Here is a 20,721-nt window from a genome sequence, read left to right as displayed (position 1 = left end):
AAAAGGGGAACATTCGCACGGCCTTTCTCTCCACCTAATTTCTCGCACACATTTATGTGATTAATTTCAGTTTCTTAAAATCTAACACCTTGAAACTCCAGCCCTGCTCATGAGTAATTATTTATAAACAGTGTCATAAAAGGCTGCTTGACTGCCAAGAGTAATCAACTTCTTCAACCCACTTCAAAGGAAATCAAAAAACCTTTCCATCCACAGAGCCTTTTGAGGTTTAACTAGGAGCATGATTTAAAATTCACAAGAAAACCCTTAGGTATTGGAGCTCTAATACACAGCTTTCTTGGACAAACGTTTGATAAAAAACGAAACACACCATTATATACACCATTGCCTGCTTTAATATTGCCCAGGGCTACTGTAAATGCTCACTTTGTACTAAATCTGCTTTTCTCACAGCGAAGGGGCTGCCAGCCCTGTGTCAACGGCTCCCCCATCCCCTCACATGCACACTCAGCGCCAGGAATCCAGAGGCTTCTGTCCCTCTACACTGGCCACTGGCCATGTCACCACACATCACAGGGAACCCCCACCCACCCAACACGCATGCCAAGGAGGCAGAGGGTTGAGCGCCCAGCTGCAGGTGACATAGGCCACTGTACGGCTGGGAGAAGGCAAGACCAACTGACCCACTAGCCCAGGGCAGCGGGAATGCTCGCTGGACACCAGGGGACCTCTCCACGGCCCTTGTCCTCTTCTAGAACCACGAGGGCGGGTGAAACTCTTTCTGGCTTCCCCTCTCCTAGAGAAATCCCGCAAGCATGGTCCTCTCGCATCTTCCTCGTCCTCCCCTCCTTCTCCCGAATATTTGCTTCACCTGGAGGTGGAAGCCTGGGCATGGGAGGACATCAGAGATGCCCTCTCCTCACTTAAGTGGTGGGACTGGAGCCAAAGGGCGAAGATGTGCCCGCGTCCCTCCGAGCTGCCGGCTCAAGGCCAGGGAGTGGGGGTGGAGGGCTGTAGGGACAAGTCGACCCCTCCCAACAGTGATTCCTGGGATCCAATGACTCGACTCCCTGAGACAGTGTCTGGGCCAAAAGCCTAAGACTCCAGGCATGGAGGAGGGCAGTCAGGAGCCCCCCACCCCCAGCTCGAGCTGAACGAAGAGGGTCTGAATTCTCCACCCTGCTGGAGAGGGACAGAGCGGTGTCACGTGGAGAAAGCAGGAAAGGCTCTTCGGAGGACAGCCTGGGGATAAATGGAAAAGGATGCTGAGGGGGTGCGAGGGAGTGAGGAGGGGAGAGGAGGCAGCCCAGGGCACGGTTCAGCCAGCACCTGAGATGAGCGCCCAGCTGATGACAACTGCATCGCAGCTAAAACACAAAGGTGACGACTGGACTTCAGGATTCTGGCGAAGTGGTCAGTTAGGCACTGAAAGTCGTAACTGCACAGAGAGGAGCAAGACGAAAGCGTAAAGACCTTAAAGACCGTACCAAGACCAAAAGACCGTAAAGACCAAAGTGGTACCTTGGATGTCAGGCTCTTGAAGTTCTAGCGGGGAGGCTGGCGAGGCTGTGAGGCTGGTGGCAGGGGCACACACAGCGTGGCACACACGCCCCTGAACAGAACTCTTCAAGCCGAAAGTAGGAAGTGCCGCCACGACCCAAATTAGAGTTCAGAGCGTGATTTTCTCAAGTTTTAGTTCGGAAAATTCTCGCCGAGCTGCACACAAATGGACACTTGCATGGCACTACCTGAAGCCCAGCGGGAACCTCGAGGCCTCGGCGTCCCTTCCAGACACCACCAGGGACCAGGCTGGGCCTTGGCCGCCTCCATCTCAGCTACCAGACATGCTGCTTTTACAGAGGAGGAAACTGAGGCTTTATTTGGCCTTTAACTTTTACTTTCTTTTGACTGTCCTTTGCTTTATTGATTGGCGGGGGGGCGCTGCATGAGAGGGGAACCCAGGCAGAAGTGCCCCCCACCCCCCCGCATCCCTCAGTAACAGAGCTTAGCAACCCCAGCCCCAAATGGCCTGGGGTCGGGGTGGGGGGTAAGGCTGCAGGAACACCCTCCTCCAGAGAACAGAGGCCACTTGGTGAGGCGGTGAGCGAGGGTCTGCAGCAGGACCACCAGGAAGCAAGGAGGCTTCTCACCCCCACAGAGCAGGGGAGCCTCCCTCCCGCCCACACCGACCGAACGACCAGGTAACCGAAGCCCCTGAGAAGAGTCCCCGGCGGGCAGAGTGGATCAACACCTGGCCCCGCCACCCCGGCTCACACCCAGAGTAGACGCGCGATTCTGCCTCCCTGGAGGCTCAGGAAAGGACAGTGCGGGGGTGCTCCACGCCACATCGAGCTGCCCCACTCAGGTCTCTGAAATAGCTTCTCACTCCCACGGGCTGGGCCCGCCCAGGACCCACGGGCAGGCCCCCAGAAGAGGCCAGGCGTGCCTGGCAATCCGCGGGCTCCGAGTCTCCTCTCTCTCATCATTTTTTAAAAAAATTACTTCACTTCCTTTCTCATCTGAGGCCTCTGCACCCCACCACGAGCATCTCAGGCCTCTGTCCCTTTCAGCTGCACCGCTCGTTTCACTGCTGCACCTTCAAAGCAGCTAATGCCCCCGTGAAAGAAACATCAAAGCTCCGCACGGGCCTCCCTGACAGCTCACGCAGGACGGCCACGCTCCTCCGCTTGGCAAATCGACCGCAGGACAGGGCGCCTCCTCCCCCTCCTCCCTGTCCCGGGCGCCCGCCTTGGGTCTGGCTGGCCTGCATTCACTCGGGCGAGGTTTGGGGGAGCTCTGGAACTCATTAACAGGAGCCCATAACAAGCCCATCATCAGGAAGAGCCAAGCGCGGCCTGTCTGGGTAGACCAGCAGCCACACTTACACCTGACAAGTGGAGTGATCACAGAGCTTAAACCCAACGGGCGACATCAGCTGGGGCGTAACAAAGCATCAATAATTGATCCTGAGGTTTTCATTTTAATCACTTGGCAAGACCATTTGTATGAGTTGTGCTCCAGAAGAAATTAAGGCATTTTTTTCAATTAATCGCCTCCCCAAGTGGTCAAAACTTGTCTCCACCCCTGTTCTGACCTCCCTTTTAGGCACAGGGAGGGCAGAGTGGTTCCCAGGAAGCGGAGGGGAGGGACAGCGGGGAGCAGCGGGGAGGGGGAGGCCCATTCTGGTGCTCACCATAATCGTTGTCTCGTTGCAAATGATCAATCATGAACGGGATGGGGTCCTTGGGCTGGTGGATCAGGAGCTGCTCCAGCATGTTCTGTGGGTACAGGGCAGACACTCAGGGGGTTGACACCTGCATGGGTACCCAAGGCCCTAGGCTCTGATGGCCAAGCAACCTGGCATCGCTATGGATACCAGTTATGGGTCCTGATCTCTGCCTCCCACCCTAGTGGGTGTCTGCCTTGGTCTCTGGGAGCAGAGGTGTGAGGGAAGGGCCACATGGGTTTTTCTGGGGAGGCACCTGGAGGGAGGCGGTGCTGGAGGGAAGCGCCCCTGACTCAGAGCAAGCAGTCCCGGGGCCCATGTCCCTCAGTTCCTTTGTGTCCCACCCCCAGACCAGCCTTCTCTCCATCCCTCTCCTGGAGAGTGCCTGTCCACCCCTCAGAGCCCTTGCAGATGCTGTTCCCTCAACTTGAAACACTTTTCCCGATGACGTGCACTGGGTCAATTCTGTGGCATGCTCCTGTAGCCCCCATGCATCCCCTTTATTGCCTCACCCACATCTCAGTGCCCAGCACAACCACAGAAGGGACCCCACACAGAACATGTGCTGGGTGACGTGGTCATTGCTGCTACCTGCGTCTGTCCAGTGTGGGACAGGGTATGTACTAGCCAGGTTTCTAAAGAGTCCTGGGATTGTCTGGCCATTTAATTCTAAAGTAAAGCAGCTTCCATGGTTCTAGAACAAAAGGTACAGAAATGAACCAGGTAGTTGAGAGCAGTGCTGGTACACAAAGGAGCAGTCTTCTGCCCTAGGGACAAGCAGGCAGGGGCTGTAGCCATTTGGGGGCAGATGGAGAATGGTGCAGTAGAAACAGCACTGAACAGTGCTGAAAAAGCTGGTGAGAAGTCCCAGCCCCACTCCACATCCCACCAGTCCCTTCCCCTCTCTGGGCCTCAGCTTCCACACCTATTAAGACACTGTTGGACACAATCTATGGTGCTATGGCACTGGTGAGACCATGTGAGATGACTCTAGATAGCTCACAGATGAATATTCTAAATTTCACTTTTAAACAGTTGCATATCTGATGTGTATGAGAAAAATCAGTACATCAAATCTTAGGATGAAGTAAAATAAGTTAATTTTTTTAAAGTGGGCTGATTTAAAGAAATGATGAAGTTAAAATGGAATTATGTTGTTGGTTTCACGAATCTATACCTGGGATAAAATGTCATAGCGTGTGGTATGTGTGTGAGTGTGTGCGCGTGCTCAGTGGCTCAGTCGCAACGGATTCTTTGCAACTCCATGGACTGCAGCCCGCCAGGCTCCTCTGTCCATGGAATTTTCCAGGCAAGGATACTGGAGTGGGTTGCCATTTCCTTCTTCACAGGATCTTCCTCGCCCATGGATTGAACCTGCATCTCCTGTGGCTCCTGCACTGGCAGGTGCATTCTCTACCACTAAGCCACCTGGGAAGCCCAAAATTTCACAGACTCATACCAAAAAAAAAAAAAGAGTGCTGGTAAAAATGGATGAAATTCAAATAAGGTCTGTAGTCTAGTTAATAGTATTGTGCCCGTGTCAGTTTCCTGGTTTTGACAGTGAACTACCCTTATGTTAGATGTTATCACTGGGGGAAGCTGGCACAAGGATACACTTGAATTCTGCGCTACTTGTGTAACTTCCGGTGGGTCCAAAATCATTTTAAAATAAAAATGCTAAAAAATGAAAATGGTGAAAAACCATGTAGGGAGCACAGAAATGACTAAGGACTGGAAATAATGGACTAAAAGCCTCCTCAGGCTACTTCTTCCAACAACTGCTGTGAGGGACACCAGATTCCCTAAGAGCAGACCAGGGTGCCCCCAGAACTTGCTCGTGTCCTGCCCACCACCACTGAGGACTTGGGACTCAGCTAGCCATCTCTTCTACTTATATTGGCCACTAGGTTTTAGAAATCTCTCGTGCGCCCTCTATCAGTGAATACTTTCCAAAGGAAGCCTGTGTCTGCGGGAGAGAGAGAGATGCGGGTTTCTTAGTCTGAGCTCTGCTCTCAGAGCTGTCAGATGCTCAAACAGCCACAGGCATCACTGAGGAGGTGCCTCTGGGGATGGGGGGTCTACCAGGAGGAGCAGACAAATACTCCGGCTTCCCTCTGGCCCTCAGAACCTCTGAGTGGCTGAGAGATCCTCCAGTCCAGCTTCTGAAAGCCTTCACTTCCCCAGTATGCCTGGGTCGGGAAGATCCCTCGGAGAAGGAAATGGCAATTCCCTCCAGTATTCTTGCCTGGAGAATCCCATGGACAGAGGAGCCTGGCAGGCTACAGTCCATGGGGTCTCAAGAGTCGGACACGACTTAGCTACTAAACCGCCACCCCAAGATGCAGAAGAGAAACCCGGAGAACAGGCAGGGTCGTGGCTTTGCCTCAGGTCACACAAAGAGTGGGTCAGTCAGGTGGGGAACTCAGGGTGAGGGCTTGGGAGCTACCCTGAACTCTTGGCCCTGAGGAGAAAGGGCCAGGTGGGAAAAGCTGCTGTCCACACCACAGGGCTGCTGTCCCAGAAGGCGGCCCTCTGAGAGGATGGAGAGGTCACCTTCAACTCAAGACACTCCCCAGCTCAGACACAACACCGCAGCCAGCCTGGGAATGGTCAGCACTCAATGAGTCCCTTGGAAACCATCTCTTGCAACCTGGCATTTCACAGATAGGGGAACTGAGAAAAAGGAAGGAACCTCTTCCAGGTCATCGACCTGACTGGGTCGGAGCAAGGGTCCAGTCATGGCCGGGATGGCCTGCCCCCTTTTCCTCCCTCCAGGGCCAGCCGAGTAGGGTCAAGGAGCATCTTTCGGTCGAGGGGTTCCTTGGGGGTACGACGACACAGTCGTGTCGGACAGCCCAAGTCGGGCGGCCTCGTGGCTAACAGACGCGATCCCTCCCAGCTGTAGGGTCGCCAGCGCGCAGCCTGACCGCCGCCAAGAGGGTCCCCGGCCACCGCCTGGTGTCGCTATGGGACAGGGCTGCCCGGGTCACCTGCATCAACTCGAAGACGTGGTTCGCCTCCCCATACTGGGGCATTTGCGGGGGAATGCGGTGAGGGGCGGTGGTCGCGTCCATGCTGCCTCGCAGCGCGGCCACTCCCTGGGGACGGCCGTCGCTAGGGCCGCTTGCGTCATCAGCAGGCGCCGCTCCTTGGGGACCGCCGTCGCCAGGGGCGCCACGTCGCTGCGTCATCAGCACGCGTCCCCCCGCCCCCTCGGGGCGAGGCTGGCGCCGGGTCTGTCTCCGGGTGTTCTCAGCCAGCGCCCTCAGCCGCATGAAGCAAATGCTCCCCAGCCTCGGCCTTGCCCCCCGACTCTGCGCGCCTCAGCGGGGAACCCCAAGTCTCTTCCTGCTGCGGCCTCCTGGCTCAGAGGGCCCCCTCCTGCGCTGAGACACCCTGCAGTACCCCGAGGGCACGTCGGCCCGGGAGAGGCTGAAGGCTGATCCTACTTCTGTTTTCGCCAAAGCTCCCCGGCCCAGGCGTTCGGTGCTTCTTGAACCACCCCAGATCCGCTCTCTGGGCCTCAGTTTCCCCGTCTTTAAAATGAAGACGCTGGGGTAGATGTGGGGCCGTTCAGTTCAGGCGCCCAGTCGTGTCCGACTCTTTGCGACCCCATGGGCTGCAGCACGCCAGGCCTTCCCTGTCTATCACCAACTCCCAGAGATGTGAGGCAGGGTGTTTGAAAAAGAAGGGACGGGTGTGTCCCTCGACCCCGCGGCCCAGCGGGCAGCTCGGGAGGGCTCCGGCGGCGGGGGCTGGGCTGCCACGTGACCCGATTGCTATGGCAGCGGCGGTAACAATCAGGCCCGCGGCCCCGCCCCTTCTCACGCCTGCTCTCCGCGACCCCACCCACCGTTCTTCCCAAGCCCCGGGAAGGGCCTCCGCGCCCCTCCGGGGCCCCAGAGATCCGCGGAGACTCTCCGGCTTCAGGGCGCTCCGTTGAGTGAAGGCCATTCTACGACAACCAAGGTTAAAGCAGGCCTGGGGAGGGCCACCCAAGCCCTGGATTTGGAACCTGGGGGACGAGGGGGGTGGTGCTGGAGAATGGAGGGGGGCCGCCGCTGCTGCCATTGACCCAGGAGAGCGATGGGGGGAAGGAGGTCTGCGAATTGTGTTCATCCCGGGAAGGTGGGCGGGGGTGGGGGGCTAGAGGTGGAACGCCTGGTAGCGGCCACTGCACTGAAATGGAAGCTCTAGCTCTTGTCCAGTTGCTCTTCTCAGGAGGAGCTGCCCGTTTTTGAGCTGTACTCTCAACAAAACCATGGGGTCTGTGAACATTATGGAGAGGGTGTATGGCATAGTAAATGCAGATTGCGCAGAGTTCAAATCCTGGCTCCACTCTCAACTAACTGTGCCAGCCTGCCCTGGGCCTTACTTCCCTCCCCTATGAAGTGGGGATTATGGAAGATTCCATGAGCTAATGTATCAGAAGTATTAGTAACTGATGTGTAGTGAATGCACAATGCATAGCTGCTACTCTTAGTGATATTATCTCACTGAATCTTTGCACCAACCCTGAGAAATAGGTACCTTCATTCCATTTTACAGATGAGAAATTGGAGGCTCAGAATGGTGCAAAGTTGTTGGCTGAGCCGTTTCCGGGTCTCTTTCCTCATCAGTTGTCCATCACGGAGCATTAGAATGAATCAGAAGAGCCCCTTGAAGAGCTTCTAATCCAAACTCCCTCATTTTACAAATGGACAAACTGAGGCTCTTGAGAAACCTGTATGCAGGTCAAGAAGCAACACTTAGAACTGGACATGGAACAACAGACTGGTTCCAAATAGGAAAAGGAGTTTGTCAAGGCTGTATATTGTCACCCTGCTTATTTAACTTATATGCAGAGTACGTCATGAGAAATGCTGGGCTGGAGGAAGCACAAGCTGGAATCAAGATTGCCAGGAGAAATATCAATAACCTCAGATATGCAGATGACACCACCCTTATGGCAGAAAGTGAAGAAAAACTAAAGAGCCTCTTGATGAAAGTGAAAGAGGAGAGTAAAAAAGTTGACTTAAAGCTCAACATTCAGAAAACTAAGATCATGGTATCCGGTCCCATCACTTCAGGGCAAATAGATGTGGAAACAGTGGCTGACTTTATTTTTTCGGGCTCCAAAATCACTGTAGATGGTGATTGCAGCCATGGAATTAAAAGACGCTTACTCCTTGGAAGGAAAGTTATGACCAACCTAGACAGCATATTAAAAAGCAGAGACATTCCTTTGTCAACAAAAGTCCATCTAGTCAAGGCTATGGTTTTTCCAGTAGTCATGTATGGATGTGAGAGTTGGACTATAAAGAAAGCTGAGTGCCAAAGAATTGAAGCTTTTGAACTGTGGTGTTGGAGAAGACTCTTGAGAGTCCCTTGGACTGCAAGGAGACCCAACCAGTCCATCCTAAAGGAGATCAGTCCTGAGTGTTCATTGAAAGGACTGATGTTGCCACCTGATGTGAAGAGCTGACTCATTTGAAAAGACCCTGATGCTGGGAAAGATTGAAGGTGGGAGGAGAAGGAGACGACAGAGGATAAGATGGTTGGATGGCATCGCCGACTCAATGGACATGAGTTTGGGTAAACTCCGGGAGTTGGTGATGGACTGGGAGGCCTGGCCTGCTGCAGTCCATGGGGTTGCAAAGAGTTGGACACAACTGAGCAACTGAACTGAACTGAGGCCCAGAAAGGGGAAAATTCTAGGCCAAGATCACTCATTAAATCCAAGGTAGAGCCAGCGTTCCAATGCATATTCATTGGAAGGACTGATGCTGAAGCTCCAATACTTTGGCCACCTGATGTGAAGAGCCAACTCATTGTAAAAGACCCTAATGCTGGGAAAGACTGAAGGCAGAAGGAGAAGGGGCGACAGAGGATTGATGGTTGGATGGTGTCATTGACTCAGTGGACATGAGTTTGAGCAAACTCCAGGAGATAGTGAAGGACAGGGAAGCCTGGCATGCTGCAGTCCTGGGGTCACAGAGTCAGACATAACTGAGCAAACGAACAACAACAAAGGGCCAGCCTGGAACTGAGTTTCCTGACTCCTAGCCAAAGCCTTTGCCAGCAGCCACCAGCCCAGAGACATGGCCTCCAAGGGAAAAGGGCTCTCTCCCCCTCAGAACTGCCTCCTCAAAGCACTCACACCTTGGTAGGCTTGTCAAGTCAAATCCAACTGCAGAGACAGCTGGGGAAGAGAAGGACGCAGCCTCCCTCTGAGCAAAGAATACAACCACCAAGCCTGCAGTTTGCACTGGAGAGGTTCAGCTTGCTTCCTGGACATTTCTGAAATGACTTGCCTTTCTCCTCATTTATTTTAAGCCCTAGGCACTTTTCATACCATGATTTAATCTTTAACAGCCTGGAAAAATACAAATCAATTAAAGCTGAAAATCTAGTGGGTAATCACTTTTTCCTTCCTCCTCCCCCAGATCGAGAAGTGCCTGCACTCCCTGCCTTTCATCTAGACTAATTTGACTGCGGTGACTCTTGTTCAAGGGACAGTCGCTTTGGATAGCTCGTTACAGCTCCCTGCACGACATTCCTGGCGCGCATGTCACAAGTCAATAGGATCAAGAACCAAGTCGGTTTTGCTCTCAGGGGCTCTTGGGGCCACCAGCCAAGGTAGGGCTGTATCCCTGAAGAACTTGGCAAGCCCAGGAGGGTGGCAGGGAGTGGGGTACACTGAATGCTAGTCCTCGTTGTTTTGGGATGGGGAACAGGGAACAGTCTCACACAAGTGGAAGTGAGGCCTTGGGTCTGGGTAGTGTAGGCCCTTAGTATCCACACCCCACCCACCTCCAGCCTCAGTCGATCTGATATCTGGTGAGTTTCTCTCAATGGACCCTCACTGAGGCGAGTGGAAGAGGGGAGGTAACCAAGTAAAGATCTCAGGCTCAGTGAAATCGGGCAGAAGTGAGTGGGACATCCAGGTTTGCTCACATCCCAGCTGCCAGACCTCAGCTCTGTCGTCCGTCCTGTGGGAATAACCGTGGTACCCCGTTCAAGGGGCTGTGGCGAGCATCTGAGATGAGGCTTGTCTAGGATTTACCTAGAGCCTCGCTGAGTAGCTGGCTGTTACTAGGAGGATTGGGGCGAGCCACCCAGGATCTCGGTGAAGGCTGAAGCTCGGCTCCAGTTCGGCCTCCCCTGCACCCGCCAGCCTCCTGCACGTGCCTCTCCTGCAGGCTGTGTAGCCCTTCTGGCCACCCCCACCCATCCCCCTGCTTTCTTTTCTCCTTAACCTGAACTACCGTTCACTCCACTTACCCTCACTGTCTGCCTCCCACTCCTAACGTCCCTCCAGGGTAGGGAGTCTTGTCTGTTTGGGTCAACGCTGTGTGCCCAGTCCAGCACCCTGCAGCTGTCTGACCCCTGGCAGGTGCTTCAGCATTAATGAATGAATGACCACCTCAAGTGCTCTGCACCTCCTGGGCTAGAAGCTTTTCGTGGTTACCCTCACAGCTCCGCCCTCACCTGGGGCCTCAGTCTCTCCCTGCCCACAGCCTCCACCCTCTGCCCAGGGCCCCACTTCCTCCGCCTGCCTGCCTGCCCACCCTCCTCTCCAAAGCCTGCCTTCTTTTCAGACCTTCCCTCCCCCAGGAGACTGAGCCATCGGCAGCCCCTGTGGCTTTAGGGGGTCACGTCTTGCTTGCTTTTACCTATCTTGATTGCTGAGTTCCTGGCACCCCCTTACCTTTTGCACCCAGGTATGTGCCTCATTCTCCTCGCCCTAGGCCAGATCCTAGTAGGCCTGCCTCCACCGGAGGCAACAGAAAACCACTGCACCCCAGGTTGACTGTCATTTCCGCCTGCAGGTAGGGCTGGGGGGGCCTTGGCTGGCTGTGACAGGTGTTCAACCATGGGCCCCGCTGCATCCCTTAAGCCCACTCCCCGCCTGGCTTGGGTTAGGGTTAGGGTTAGGGTTAGGGTTAGGGTTACGGTTAGGGTTGGGTTAGGGTTAGGGTTAGGGTCAGTAGAGTTAGGGTTAGGGTTAGGGTTAGGGTCAGAGTTAGGGTTAGGTTAGGGTTAGGGTTAGGGTCAGTAGAGTTAGGGTTAGGGTCACGGTCAGGGTCAGGGTCAGTAGAGTTAGGGTCAGTAGAGTTAGGGTTAGGGTCAGGGTCAGGGTCAGGGTCAGGGTAAGTAGAGTTAGGGTCAGGGTCAGGGTCAGTAGAACTGGGAGAAAGTTCAGTGGAAGGAGGCCCCGCCCTGCGTGGCCCTAGGTCCGGCCTGACCCCAGTGGAGCTGCGCTGTCCTGCTGGCAAATCAGGCTCTGGCTCCCAGGGGTGGCCCAGGATGGTGCTGCCAAAACGGCCCCATTACGTCTGCAGGGCCGCCACATTGGTTGGCGGGGCACAATGGTCGGCCCCCTTCCTGGCGCAGCCCCTTGACAGTGTCAGCCGGGCTGCGTTTAGCTCCCAGCTCAGGACGGCAGCAGCTGCCCGGCTTCTTGTTCCCTGCCCTCCCAAGCTCGGGGAGTCACCCCTCCCGCCGTGTCGTGGAGGCTACCTGACGATCTGCTGTCTTCGCATCCCTGATGCCATCCCTCTCACCACAGAGACTTCCTGATTCCCGTCCTGCTGTGCTCAGGATGCTGAGGGGGGCCCAGGAGAAAGCAAGCCTCCTCCCTGCCTGGGACCTGGCAGCACGCCTGGAATGTGTCCTTCCTCAGCACCCCTGCCCCCCACGTTCTGGTCCCTTCCACTTGCAGCATCTCGCTGGGGCCTTGTCTCCGCGCAGCCGAGCCTGGGCTCCACGTGTGCCGGGGCCTCGTGGTGCAGGGACAGTGGCTGCGGCACCTTCAAGGATGCTGGTGGTTAGACCTCAGGAAACCCAGGACCTAGGGTGTCTCCAGCACAAGCTTGCTGTGAGACCCGGGGCCTCAGCTTCCCCTGGAAGTTAAGGGGAGTTGACCTTCTGAGGTTCCTTCCAGCCCCAACATTCCATAAACCTGTGACCCCGAGCACTTGGCATGTGCTCAGTAAAACTGTGATGTCATGGAGGGCAGAACCCACTGCCGTTTCCACTCAGAGGAAGTTCTGGATGTGCTGTGGGCCTCCCGCATCACACCAGGGACAGTCTGTGAGTGTGCTCCCCATAGCGTCAGTGTTTCCAAACTGGTTCCTCCCTGCAAACAGCATGGCAGGGCTGGGAGAAGGCACTAGTGTCAGCCCTGCCCTGGGGACTGGCAAACCCAAGCTCAGGGCTCCTGCCCCAAGCACAGAGCCGAGCAACCGCACCTCCTCGGACAAGTGGAGAGGGTCCTGGTGCCGACCTCCCCCTACTTAGCTGGAAGAGACTCCCTAGACTTTCCTACCAACTGTAGAGTGGCAGATGTTTTAAAACAGTTGGGTCCCAGCTGATGAAATAGATTTTACATGCTGTGACCCATGGGAGGCCGTGTGTGTGTGGTACACACCCACAATCTGGAGAAACTGAGGCCCAGACTGTGTCCCGGTGTGTGTGTGTGTGTGTGTGTGTGATAGACACCCACAATCTGGAGAAACTGAGGCCCGAAGAAACTCTTGTCTACAGTTGAGAGAAGGAAGTCTTGTTTCACGGCAAAGACCATGTCCCTGGAGGGTAAAAGGACTATAGGGTCGGGTTCGGGTCAAGCCGGGTTGTGTCGCCACAGCCGGCCAGGTTCTTGGGCAGGTGTGCAGCCCCCCAGGGCCTCGCCTCCCTCTCTGCAACACGGGGATGAAGACTGTCTCCGCTCCCAGGGCTGTGGGAAGCTGTTCAGCCCCGGGGGCTGCCGAGAGGGACCATGGGTGCCTCTCCGCCCCCAAGCTGGCTCCGTGGGTCTGGCCCTGGGACCTCGTGACTCTCCTCTTCGCACAGGCTCCTCCGCGCCCCAGTGAGCAGGAAGGATGATGAATGAGGTGAAAGAGTCCCTGCGGAGTGTGGAGCAGAAATACAAGCTCTTTCAGCAGCAGCAGTTCACCTTCATCGGGGCCCTGGAGCACTGCAGGGAGAACGCCCACGACAAGATCCGGCCCATCTCTAGCATCGGGCAGGTAGGTGCTCGTGGGCAGGCAGGCAGGACCAGGCCTTGACCCCTTGCTGGAAAAGTTGGGGAAACCAAGGCCCAGAGAGGGCCAGTGCGTGGGTGCGGGGATCAGGTCTCAGATCCTAACTGTGGAACAAGCCAGTCACTCATTCCGTCACCAGCTACATGAGTGAGTAAGAAAGCAGCTGTAAGCGGGGCTGGAGACACCGCCGGCCAGGGTTTAAGTCCCAGCTCTGCCACATGCCACCTCTGTGACCCCCGGCCGGTTTCCTCAACTAAAAACGTAGAAAGAGCAGCACACACCTCCCAGGGCTATCAGGCAGATTTCATGAGATCATCTGCAAACCCACGCCCCCAGCATCTAGCAGCGTCCTTCGTCCCAGGCCTTAGGGCTCAGGACAGGGATGTGTGGTGAACAGATGTACATGGTCCCAGCCATTGGATTCCCCTGGCGTTTAGAAACTGTGACCCGCCAAGCACATTGCAAAGTCATGTTTGCAAATTATTTCATTTAACTGGAGTCTCCTCTTTGGGTGAGCTGCCGTCCAAGTTTGCCCTGCCAAACGTGGAGGCCTCAAGACTGAAGCAGCCTTCCAGGAAGCCAGGTGCCTGAGGAGCACAGCTCTAGACGGGTCCCTCTCCCACAGAAGAGATGCCACCTGCTAGAGAGTGGGGACCAGGCTCAGAACAGCTTAGGAGAAGCACATGGGGCCAGAGAACAACCCTGGACTGGCAGCATCCTCAAAAAAAAAAAAAAAAAACTTCTTAATTTTTGTAAAAATTTCTCGTAGTTTAACTTGAAAATTTAAAAACCTGAAGAAAAATACCATTATAGCCTTCACCCAGATACGCCAGTGTGTTTACTATTAACCATGTTTATATGCACCCTCTTCCCTCTGAACTGTCTGAAAGTAAACTGGCTGCATCCTCGTCAGCCTTTCCCTCAGAGGCTCAGCCTTCCACAGGCGGGGACAGGTGTTCAGTATCAGGAAGGAGCACCTGGGATGCCCCACCTCTGCTCAGAACCCCCATCGGGGCTTTGTGACCCCCCCAGCCCGCTCCTTCTTGCCTTTAGGTCAAGAAGGCTTCTGGTAAACAATGGCCCCACCCGTGTTGACTCTCAACCCTCCCCTGCCCTTCCTGGCCTGGGTATGGGAAGGTGACCGCCTGCCCCACACCCCGGGCAGTGTCACCCAGTAGCCCAGGGACACCGCTCTTTTGTAGTTAACACCACAGTGCAAGCTCCTCCCTACCCTGGATCCTGGGGCAGGTGTGCATGGAGTGTAGGCAGATAGTGCAGGTGTCAAAAGCCTCTTCCCCCATACAAAGCTGTCGTCCTTGGGAAGGACCACTTGAGATTGTTGGGGAAGACATCCCCTGGCGACAAGAAGGCAGCTGGGTGCAGCAGGAAAACCCGGGTTTAGAACTTTCTGGGAACTGGAGGAGGCAGGTGATACCCCCTTCCAGCAGATCACTGAGGGCAGGACCACATGGAATGGGTCAGTTAATCCTGCCCAGACTGGAGCCCTCTCCTCCTGTGCCTGCGTGGATCTCAGACCCAGACTGACTGGGTGTCCAGGTGTGGAGTGTCCTGAGCTGGAAAGGCCCCCAGGGTCCCCAGGGAAATGAGTTGAAATTAAATCAGCTGTATCACTGTCCTTAGCCTCTTCTGTGGCTTAAGAAAAAATTCAGTTCAGTTCAGTCACTCAGTCGTGTCCGACTCTTTGCGACCCTATGGCCTGCAGTATGCCAGGCCTCCCTGTCCATCACCAACTTCCGGAGCCTGCTCAAACTCATGTCCATCGAGTCGGTGATGAAACTTCCCTCCCACTAAAACACATTCACATGGGAGCTTTAGTTTGTTTTTTAGTATTTTTTATATTGATTTTTATTTGGCTAAATTTATTTATGTGGGTCTTAGCTGTAGCACACAGGGTCTTTAGTTGCAGCACGTGAACTCTTAGTTGTAGCATGTGGGTCTAGGTCCCTGACCAGGGATGGAGCCCGGGTCTTCTGCATTAGGAGCAGAGTCTTAGCCACTGGGCCACCAGGGAAATCCCTGTTTTTAGTAATCAAGTTCTCCCTTCTCCTGGAGTTGATTTTGTCTGTGGCATGAGGTGGAGGCTACATTTCTTTCCTCATATGGACCACTGTTTTCCCAGCTCTTACTGGCCTGTCCCTCCTCTCTCTGCCCCTGGAAACATAGGACAAGACAGCAACAGATTCTAGTTTGCTCCATGAACTGAGTGGCTCAGCCCAGCAGTTCTCAAAGTGGGTCCTCTAGGTGGGACCTTGGCATCAAGAGTCAGGAACCAGCCCCCTGTGCTTCAGGTGTTGGCTCAGCTGCCTGGGTCCGGGGAGAGATCTGGGCTCAGAGCCCTGGAACTAGGGTGACTCAGCTTCACCACTGCGGTGGTACCTGGGCAGGTATTCCACCTCTCTGAGCCTCGTATTCATCTGTAAAATGAGGACTGAAAAAGGGGACCCGAAGGGTGGCATTCAGGCGAGGACTGAGCGAGACGGGGCCCACGGAGCCTTCTGCATGGTGCCCGCGACACTTCACAACGTTCAGTCTATACGCCTGTAGACCCGACGGCCCCGCACATCGGGGGCCTATCCCCCGTGACCCGGGAGGGTGGGAGGACCAGGGTGGGTGCTCGGGGGCCCTGGGCATTCACGCCCCATGGGCCTGTGCAGGTGCAGAGCTACATGGAACACCACTGCAGCAACTCCACAGACCGGCGCGTCCTGCTCATGTTCCTGGACATCTGCTCGGAGCTCAGCAAGCTCTGCCAGCACTTCGAGGCCCTGCACGCCGGCACCCCCGTCACCAACAACCTCCTCGAGAAGTGCAAGACCCTCGTGAGCCAAAGCAATGACCTGAGCAGCCTGCAAGCCAAGTAAGACCCTCCTGGTCCTGTCAGGGGTCTCTGCACATGCGTGTGGGAGGGGCAGGGACGGGAGAGGATCGGGCCTGGAGGAAGTGAGTCCCAGGGCTACTGTCCAGAGGTCCCCAGCTGGGAAATCCTGGGCCCCTTGGTTCACCCGGGTGACTCTTGACCTGACAAAAAATTTACTGAGACTCTGAGGCCCAGACCTAGCAGAACACAAACCCTCTGGCTGGAGGCAGCACCAGGCCAGAAGCAGGGCTCACAGAGCAGTTGTTCCAAAGAAGTGGGACATCAGGAGCCCGATCCCACAGGCGTTAGCTACTGGGTTCCCTCATTCTGAGCCCTGGGGGATCAATCCCACACACAGAGTACCAGATTCTGGAGCAAGCTGCTTAGGTATAAGGGTGAGCAGAGTCAAAGGGTATGTGGTGCGCCTGGAGTGATGACAGCAGCTCTCCTCAGCCCCTGACCAGCTCTCTGCCAACCGCAGGCCAGGTGCTCTCCACTCCCACCCTTCCCACCGGGACCCCTGGGGGCTCTGGGGCCCCAAACCCGCTGAGCAACCACCATGCCTGGCATGGAGAGCCTGGCCTGGCGGATGCACAGCTCTAAAACCTCCCCAGGGGGTTGTGCAGCAGAGGCCGCCTTAGAAAAACCCCCTGCCCGGCACACCAGTCCCCGGAGCAGGGCTCACCCAGCCCTTCCTGCCGCCCTGCAGATACCCCCACGATGTGGTGAACCACCTCAGCTGTGATGAGGCCCGGAACCACTACGGAGGTGTGGTCAGCCTCATCCCCATCGTCCTAGACCTGATGAAAGAGTGGATCGCCCACTCGGAGAAGCTGCCCCGCAAAGCGCTGCAGCAAGTGAGTGAGCCCCAGGCAGCCACGTGGGCCACCGCGCACGCTCCCCAGGCCTCGGGCACCCAGCCCAAGCTACGGAAACAAAATTGTGGGCAACTGATACAGAAAGGCCCCAAACCTGGGGGGAAAGACCAAGGAAGTTCAAAACCGCCCTGGAGACCACCCGGTGGGAAACTGTAACTCCCACTCGACCCCAGCCTGACCCAGCCCTGCCCCACCCCATCCCATTCCCTCCCGTCCCATCCTGCGGGGCATCCTGTAACTAAGCTTGGTTTCCACCAGTTGATCCACTTGTACTGGCACTCACTGTCCTCGCCACTTACTAATCCCCAGGGGGCCACCCCATGGACGGCCTACAAACTCTTTCCCTCTAGCGCTTTAACCTCTAACTTTCCTTGGCCTCCAAGTGTTAGGCCCTGTGCCAAGGAGGAGCACCCCCACTTGAATTGCTGCTGGTGGGTTCGGGGGAGGGAGGTGGGCCCCCAGAAGGGCTGGGGTCCCGCCCAGGCCCAGCTGGAGGAGACCGCACAGCTCCCTTCGGCCGCGGGACAGAGCTGCTCCGGCCTGAGGATGCACGGTGGGGTCAGGTCTCTGGACCAAAGGGGAACAAGCCGCCCAGCCTCTCCTTTCCTCGAGAGAGAGACGGAGAGAAGCCCGAAGAACTGACAGTGTGGCTCCTGCAGGAGGACGGTCACCTGGTTCTCACGCCATAACTGCGGCCCGGACGCTGGGACTGTGTCGTTGGTGCTGGGCCTGCCAGAGGTGCCGTCTCACTGTTGGTTTTTCCCTTCGCAGGGGGCGACTTAGCTTCTGTGTTCTTGCTTCCCCGGGGGCGACAGTCAAGAATAAAAGAATAAAAACATGTTCTGGCACCTCTCTGCCTGGCTTGCTTTCCTGGCGCTTACCCCTTAGAGAAAGTGACACTCACCCCGAGACGCCAGAGGATGCTGGGCAGGAGCCCCATGAACGGAACCGCTGGCAAAGCTGCCCATGTGCGGGGGACACACCTGCCCCACATGGGGTCTCATCCTGCCCCACGTGGGGTCTGCTCCCTAGAGGCTCAGGCCAGAGGCCCGTGACAGGCCAGCCCAGTAACTCTTTTCTGAGTTAGAGGCCTACTCAGACAAGAACATCTAAATTTTCCAGATAAAACTTAAAACCGCCACCTTGAAGTCTTGTCCCAAAGGAGCTGCTTCCTCTGCTCAAACAGGCAGAGCACACCGATTTCCAGGGTGGCTGGGCAGAGGCAGAGGCGAGCCGTGGAAAACCACACTGCACGCAGGGCTCTTCACCTCTGTTCCTTCCCCAGTCAGGCCAGGGTGCAGCTAACAACCATCTAAAGGTAGTTTAGACCACCTTCCTCCTGATGGGGAGGGCAGGTTGTGGACGTGGGCTGCCCTTTCTCCTTGGCACATTCGAAAGACACATTCAGCAAGGCTCAACTTCAGTGTCATTTGGGCTCAACTGTAAGGGCTGTATTCAACCCTGTGTGCCAGCCAACCCCTAGACAGGCAGGCACACAGCAAAGCCAGCCCGCCACCTGGTTCTGAGGTCTCTCTGCTACAGATGACTGCGGTCACCCCTCCCGCACCACCACCCCTCTCTCTGGGGAGAGGGCACGAATCTGAGATAGACACAGGTAGAATCTGTGGCTCTGCCAGAACAAAAAGTCTTTCTTCCAGGGACTAAAGTCCGATTCCACCTGTCAGCACCCTTCCAGCACCTGGGGTAAACAACCAAGCAGTCCAGACCCGGGGCCAGTTCCCACTCAGCCTGGAAGCCCCTCAGAGGCCGACATGAGCCACTTCATGTCAACACAGCAGAGTAGTGCAAAACAATAATTTTTTATTTGTTCACAGTTAAACACAAGCAACTGCCTTGACATTTTTGAACATTCTAAGAAGGACAGCAAACCCTTTTGATTCAGATTCCCATTCACTACGATTGTACCATTTTTCTCTTGCAGTTCACGTGTTTGGCATCTGATGTGGATTGTTTTGACATGCTTTTAAGATCGAGATAGGAAGGTGGAACCCTTTTGACAAAAGATGACTTTCTTAAATTTAGCTAAAAGCAGTCAGCCAAAAAAAAAAAATCCGTTTTTCACTGATGGGACCCCCTTTAAACTGCAAGGTAGCCATGTGTGGTTGATCCATGATTGAGTTACAAAACTAGATTATGTCTTAGCAAAATCTGTTCCTCCGTAATATATTTAATGGTCCATAGAAGTCTTCTGAAAAGTGACCACTGATTCTTCCTAGTGCAAAATGCCTGGCTGCCTCTTCGATAAGCCAAAGTCTGTGCTGCGAGAACAGCGCCGTACCCTCCTGTATACTGTATGCAGGTGGGGAAACAGGGAGGGGTTGGTCTGGGAAGGGGGGGCGGGGCAGGTCTCCTCTAAAAGATCTATTCCAAGTTCAACTAACCTACTTATCCCCGAGGATGGACAGTTTGGTGGCACTGGGACGGGAAGGGGAAGAGAAAGCTCCTCTGCCTTCGTGAACTCGTTTCAAGGCCAAAAGCCATCACAGGCACAGACACTCAACTATCCCCAGCAGGCTCCCCTCACAGCTGCTACAGCCATCCATTCTCCTCTCAGGTCGGCGCGCAGGACTGCAGGACGCGTCGTGGAGAGGACCGAAACGCAGCTCTGCCCACCCTCCCCCACCCCCCCGGGGAACGTCAGTCACAGAGAAACGAGCCACGTGGGGGCAGGGGTCACAGCGGCAGCAGGGGGACCAGGCTAGAGAACAGCTTAATCAAGTGCCATGAAGTTCTCTGCCGCCATCTGGGGGAGGGGGAGGGCGGGGGCAGGTGTCAGAGAACTCTGGACGTAAACAGATACACACACACCTTCCCACGCTCACTGCTGGTCAGTTTTAAAGCACACACCTCCACGAGGGAAAATGCCCAGAGAGAGACGTGCTGATTCGGGTCATTTTACATGAGACACACACTTCTGGGTGGGCACGGGCTGCTCCCAGGGGCCACTCTGAGGACAGGGTTGGCCTCTCAGAGCATCCGCACAAGGCGAGCCACGCCCCACAGCAGCCCCGGACTGAGTTTTCAAAACCCTCCTTAGACCCATCCACACTTTCTACCGCGTCTTATTGCTTTTGGTCAGAAAAACCACATCTTCACGTAGTATTTCTTTTCACTTGTTCTTCAGTTATTTCCTTCTGGCTTCAAGTGGTATATTCTAGTATTTGGTGAGAACTCACACTGCCTAGTCAGCCCTTTTGTCATGTTCTCTACACAGAAACACTCAGTTTTAATTAACTGTGAGTGTGAACACTTCTGTGGTCTCCAGAGACCTTCTCTCATCCTCACAATCATTTATCCTCTTCTGCAAAACCACTAAGAGTTTTATCTTTCTCAACCAAAACACTGGAAACTACACACCACATGCTGCTTTAAATAGGGATGGCCCAACTCTGGACTTCTGTTTCCCACTGTCCTGGTTTTGCTCTGGGGGGTTGCCGACCTCTGCAACTGTCAGTGGCTTCTGGGACTTCTGTTAACAGTTTTATCTTTCAAGAATAAGATTCTGGACTATCTCCCTCAAAATACAGTACACATATTCTGGCTCACAAAGTAGCTTATCTGTCACTTCTCTCCACTCACAGAGCCTAGTAAGAACCTTCAGCAGCAGCAGCATATTCCCAAAGGTTAGGCAGTTTTCCCTCCTGAAAAACCGCTGACAAACCTAGGGAGGTCACATCTACCTACCCACCTCATGCGGAGAGTCCCTGCGCTCATCTCCAAGGAAACCTCTGT

At 55.2% G+C, this 20,721-nt stretch overlaps 3 protein-coding genes across 10 annotated transcripts in view; 1 reads left to right on the top strand and 2 right to left on the bottom strand.

Annotated features, from left to right (window-relative positions):
* The window catches only part of AK8 (adenylate kinase 8), a 134,466-nt gene extending 128,179 nt beyond the window's left edge, over positions 1–6,287 (bottom strand). For 4 of the 5 annotated variants that reach the window (XM_081590795.1, XM_081590796.1, XM_081590800.1 and 1 more), the window contains exons 1-2: positions 6,178–6,287; positions 3,155–3,239 (exon numbers count right to left, since the gene is read on the bottom strand). In XM_081590795.1, coding sequence (XP_081446921.1) covers positions 3,155–3,239; positions 6,178–6,261 — 169 coding nt within the window. In that variant the 5' untranslated portion in view covers positions 6,262–6,287. The remainder of the gene's footprint in view (positions 1–3,154; positions 3,240–6,177) is intronic. The other variant, XM_081590797.1, reaches the window with a different exon arrangement.
* SPACA9 (sperm acrosome associated 9) lies at positions 3,739–17,816 on the top strand. Of its 4 annotated transcripts, none has more exons than XM_081590805.1 (6): positions 3,739–3,803; positions 9,613–9,805; positions 13,022–13,197; positions 15,888–16,090; positions 16,800–16,947; positions 17,740–17,816. In XM_081590805.1, exons 3-6 carry the CDS (start codon positions 13,051–13,053, stop codon positions 17,749–17,751), a joined length of 510 nt encoding a protein of 169 aa, XP_081446931.1. In that variant the 5' UTR covers positions 3,739–3,803; positions 9,613–9,805; positions 13,022–13,050; the 3' UTR covers positions 17,752–17,816. The 4 variants fall into 4 exon arrangements, with proteins under 4 accessions (XP_081446931.1, XP_081446929.1, XP_081446930.1 ...); XM_081590804.1 differs by lacking the exon at positions 3,739–3,803 and adding an exon at positions 7,035–7,156; XM_081590803.1 differs by lacking the exon at positions 17,740–17,816 and having other exon boundaries at positions 16,800–17,244.
* Positions 17,817–18,769: 953 nt separating this feature from the next.
* The window catches only part of TSC1 (TSC complex subunit 1), a 52,969-nt gene continuing 51,017 nt past the window's right edge, over positions 18,770–20,721 (bottom strand). The window contains exon 25 of the transcript XR_014082207.1: positions 18,770–19,278. The gene's annotated coding sequence lies outside the window, so the exon portion shown is untranslated. The remainder of the gene's footprint in view (positions 19,279–20,721) is intronic.

The sequence above is a fragment of the Giraffa tippelskirchi genome, chromosome 4 (assembly GCF_054371585.1).
Source record: "Giraffa tippelskirchi isolate mGirTip1 chromosome 4, T2T-mGirTip1v1.2.pri, whole genome shotgun sequence".
Classification (NCBI taxonomy): Eukaryota; Metazoa; Chordata; class Mammalia; order Artiodactyla; family Giraffidae; genus Giraffa; species Giraffa tippelskirchi.
Note: the sequence above shows the minus strand (reverse complement) of the source record. Positions and strands in the feature narration are given on the sequence as shown.

Bases quoted from the DNA above. Each gene is read 5' to 3' on its own strand.
- SPACA9 (XM_081590803.1), top strand. From the start codon at position 13,051: ATGATGAATGAGGTGAAAGAGTCCCTGCGGAGTGTGGAGCAGAAATAC. The intron at 13,198-15,887 runs GTAGGTGCTCGT...GGGCCTGTGCAG, and splicing joins CCATCTCTAGCATCGGGCAG to GTGCAGAGCTACATGGAACA. The intron at 16,091-16,799 runs GTAAGACCCTCC...GCCGCCCTGCAG, and splicing joins CTGAGCAGCCTGCAAGCCAA to ATACCCCCACGATGTGGTGA.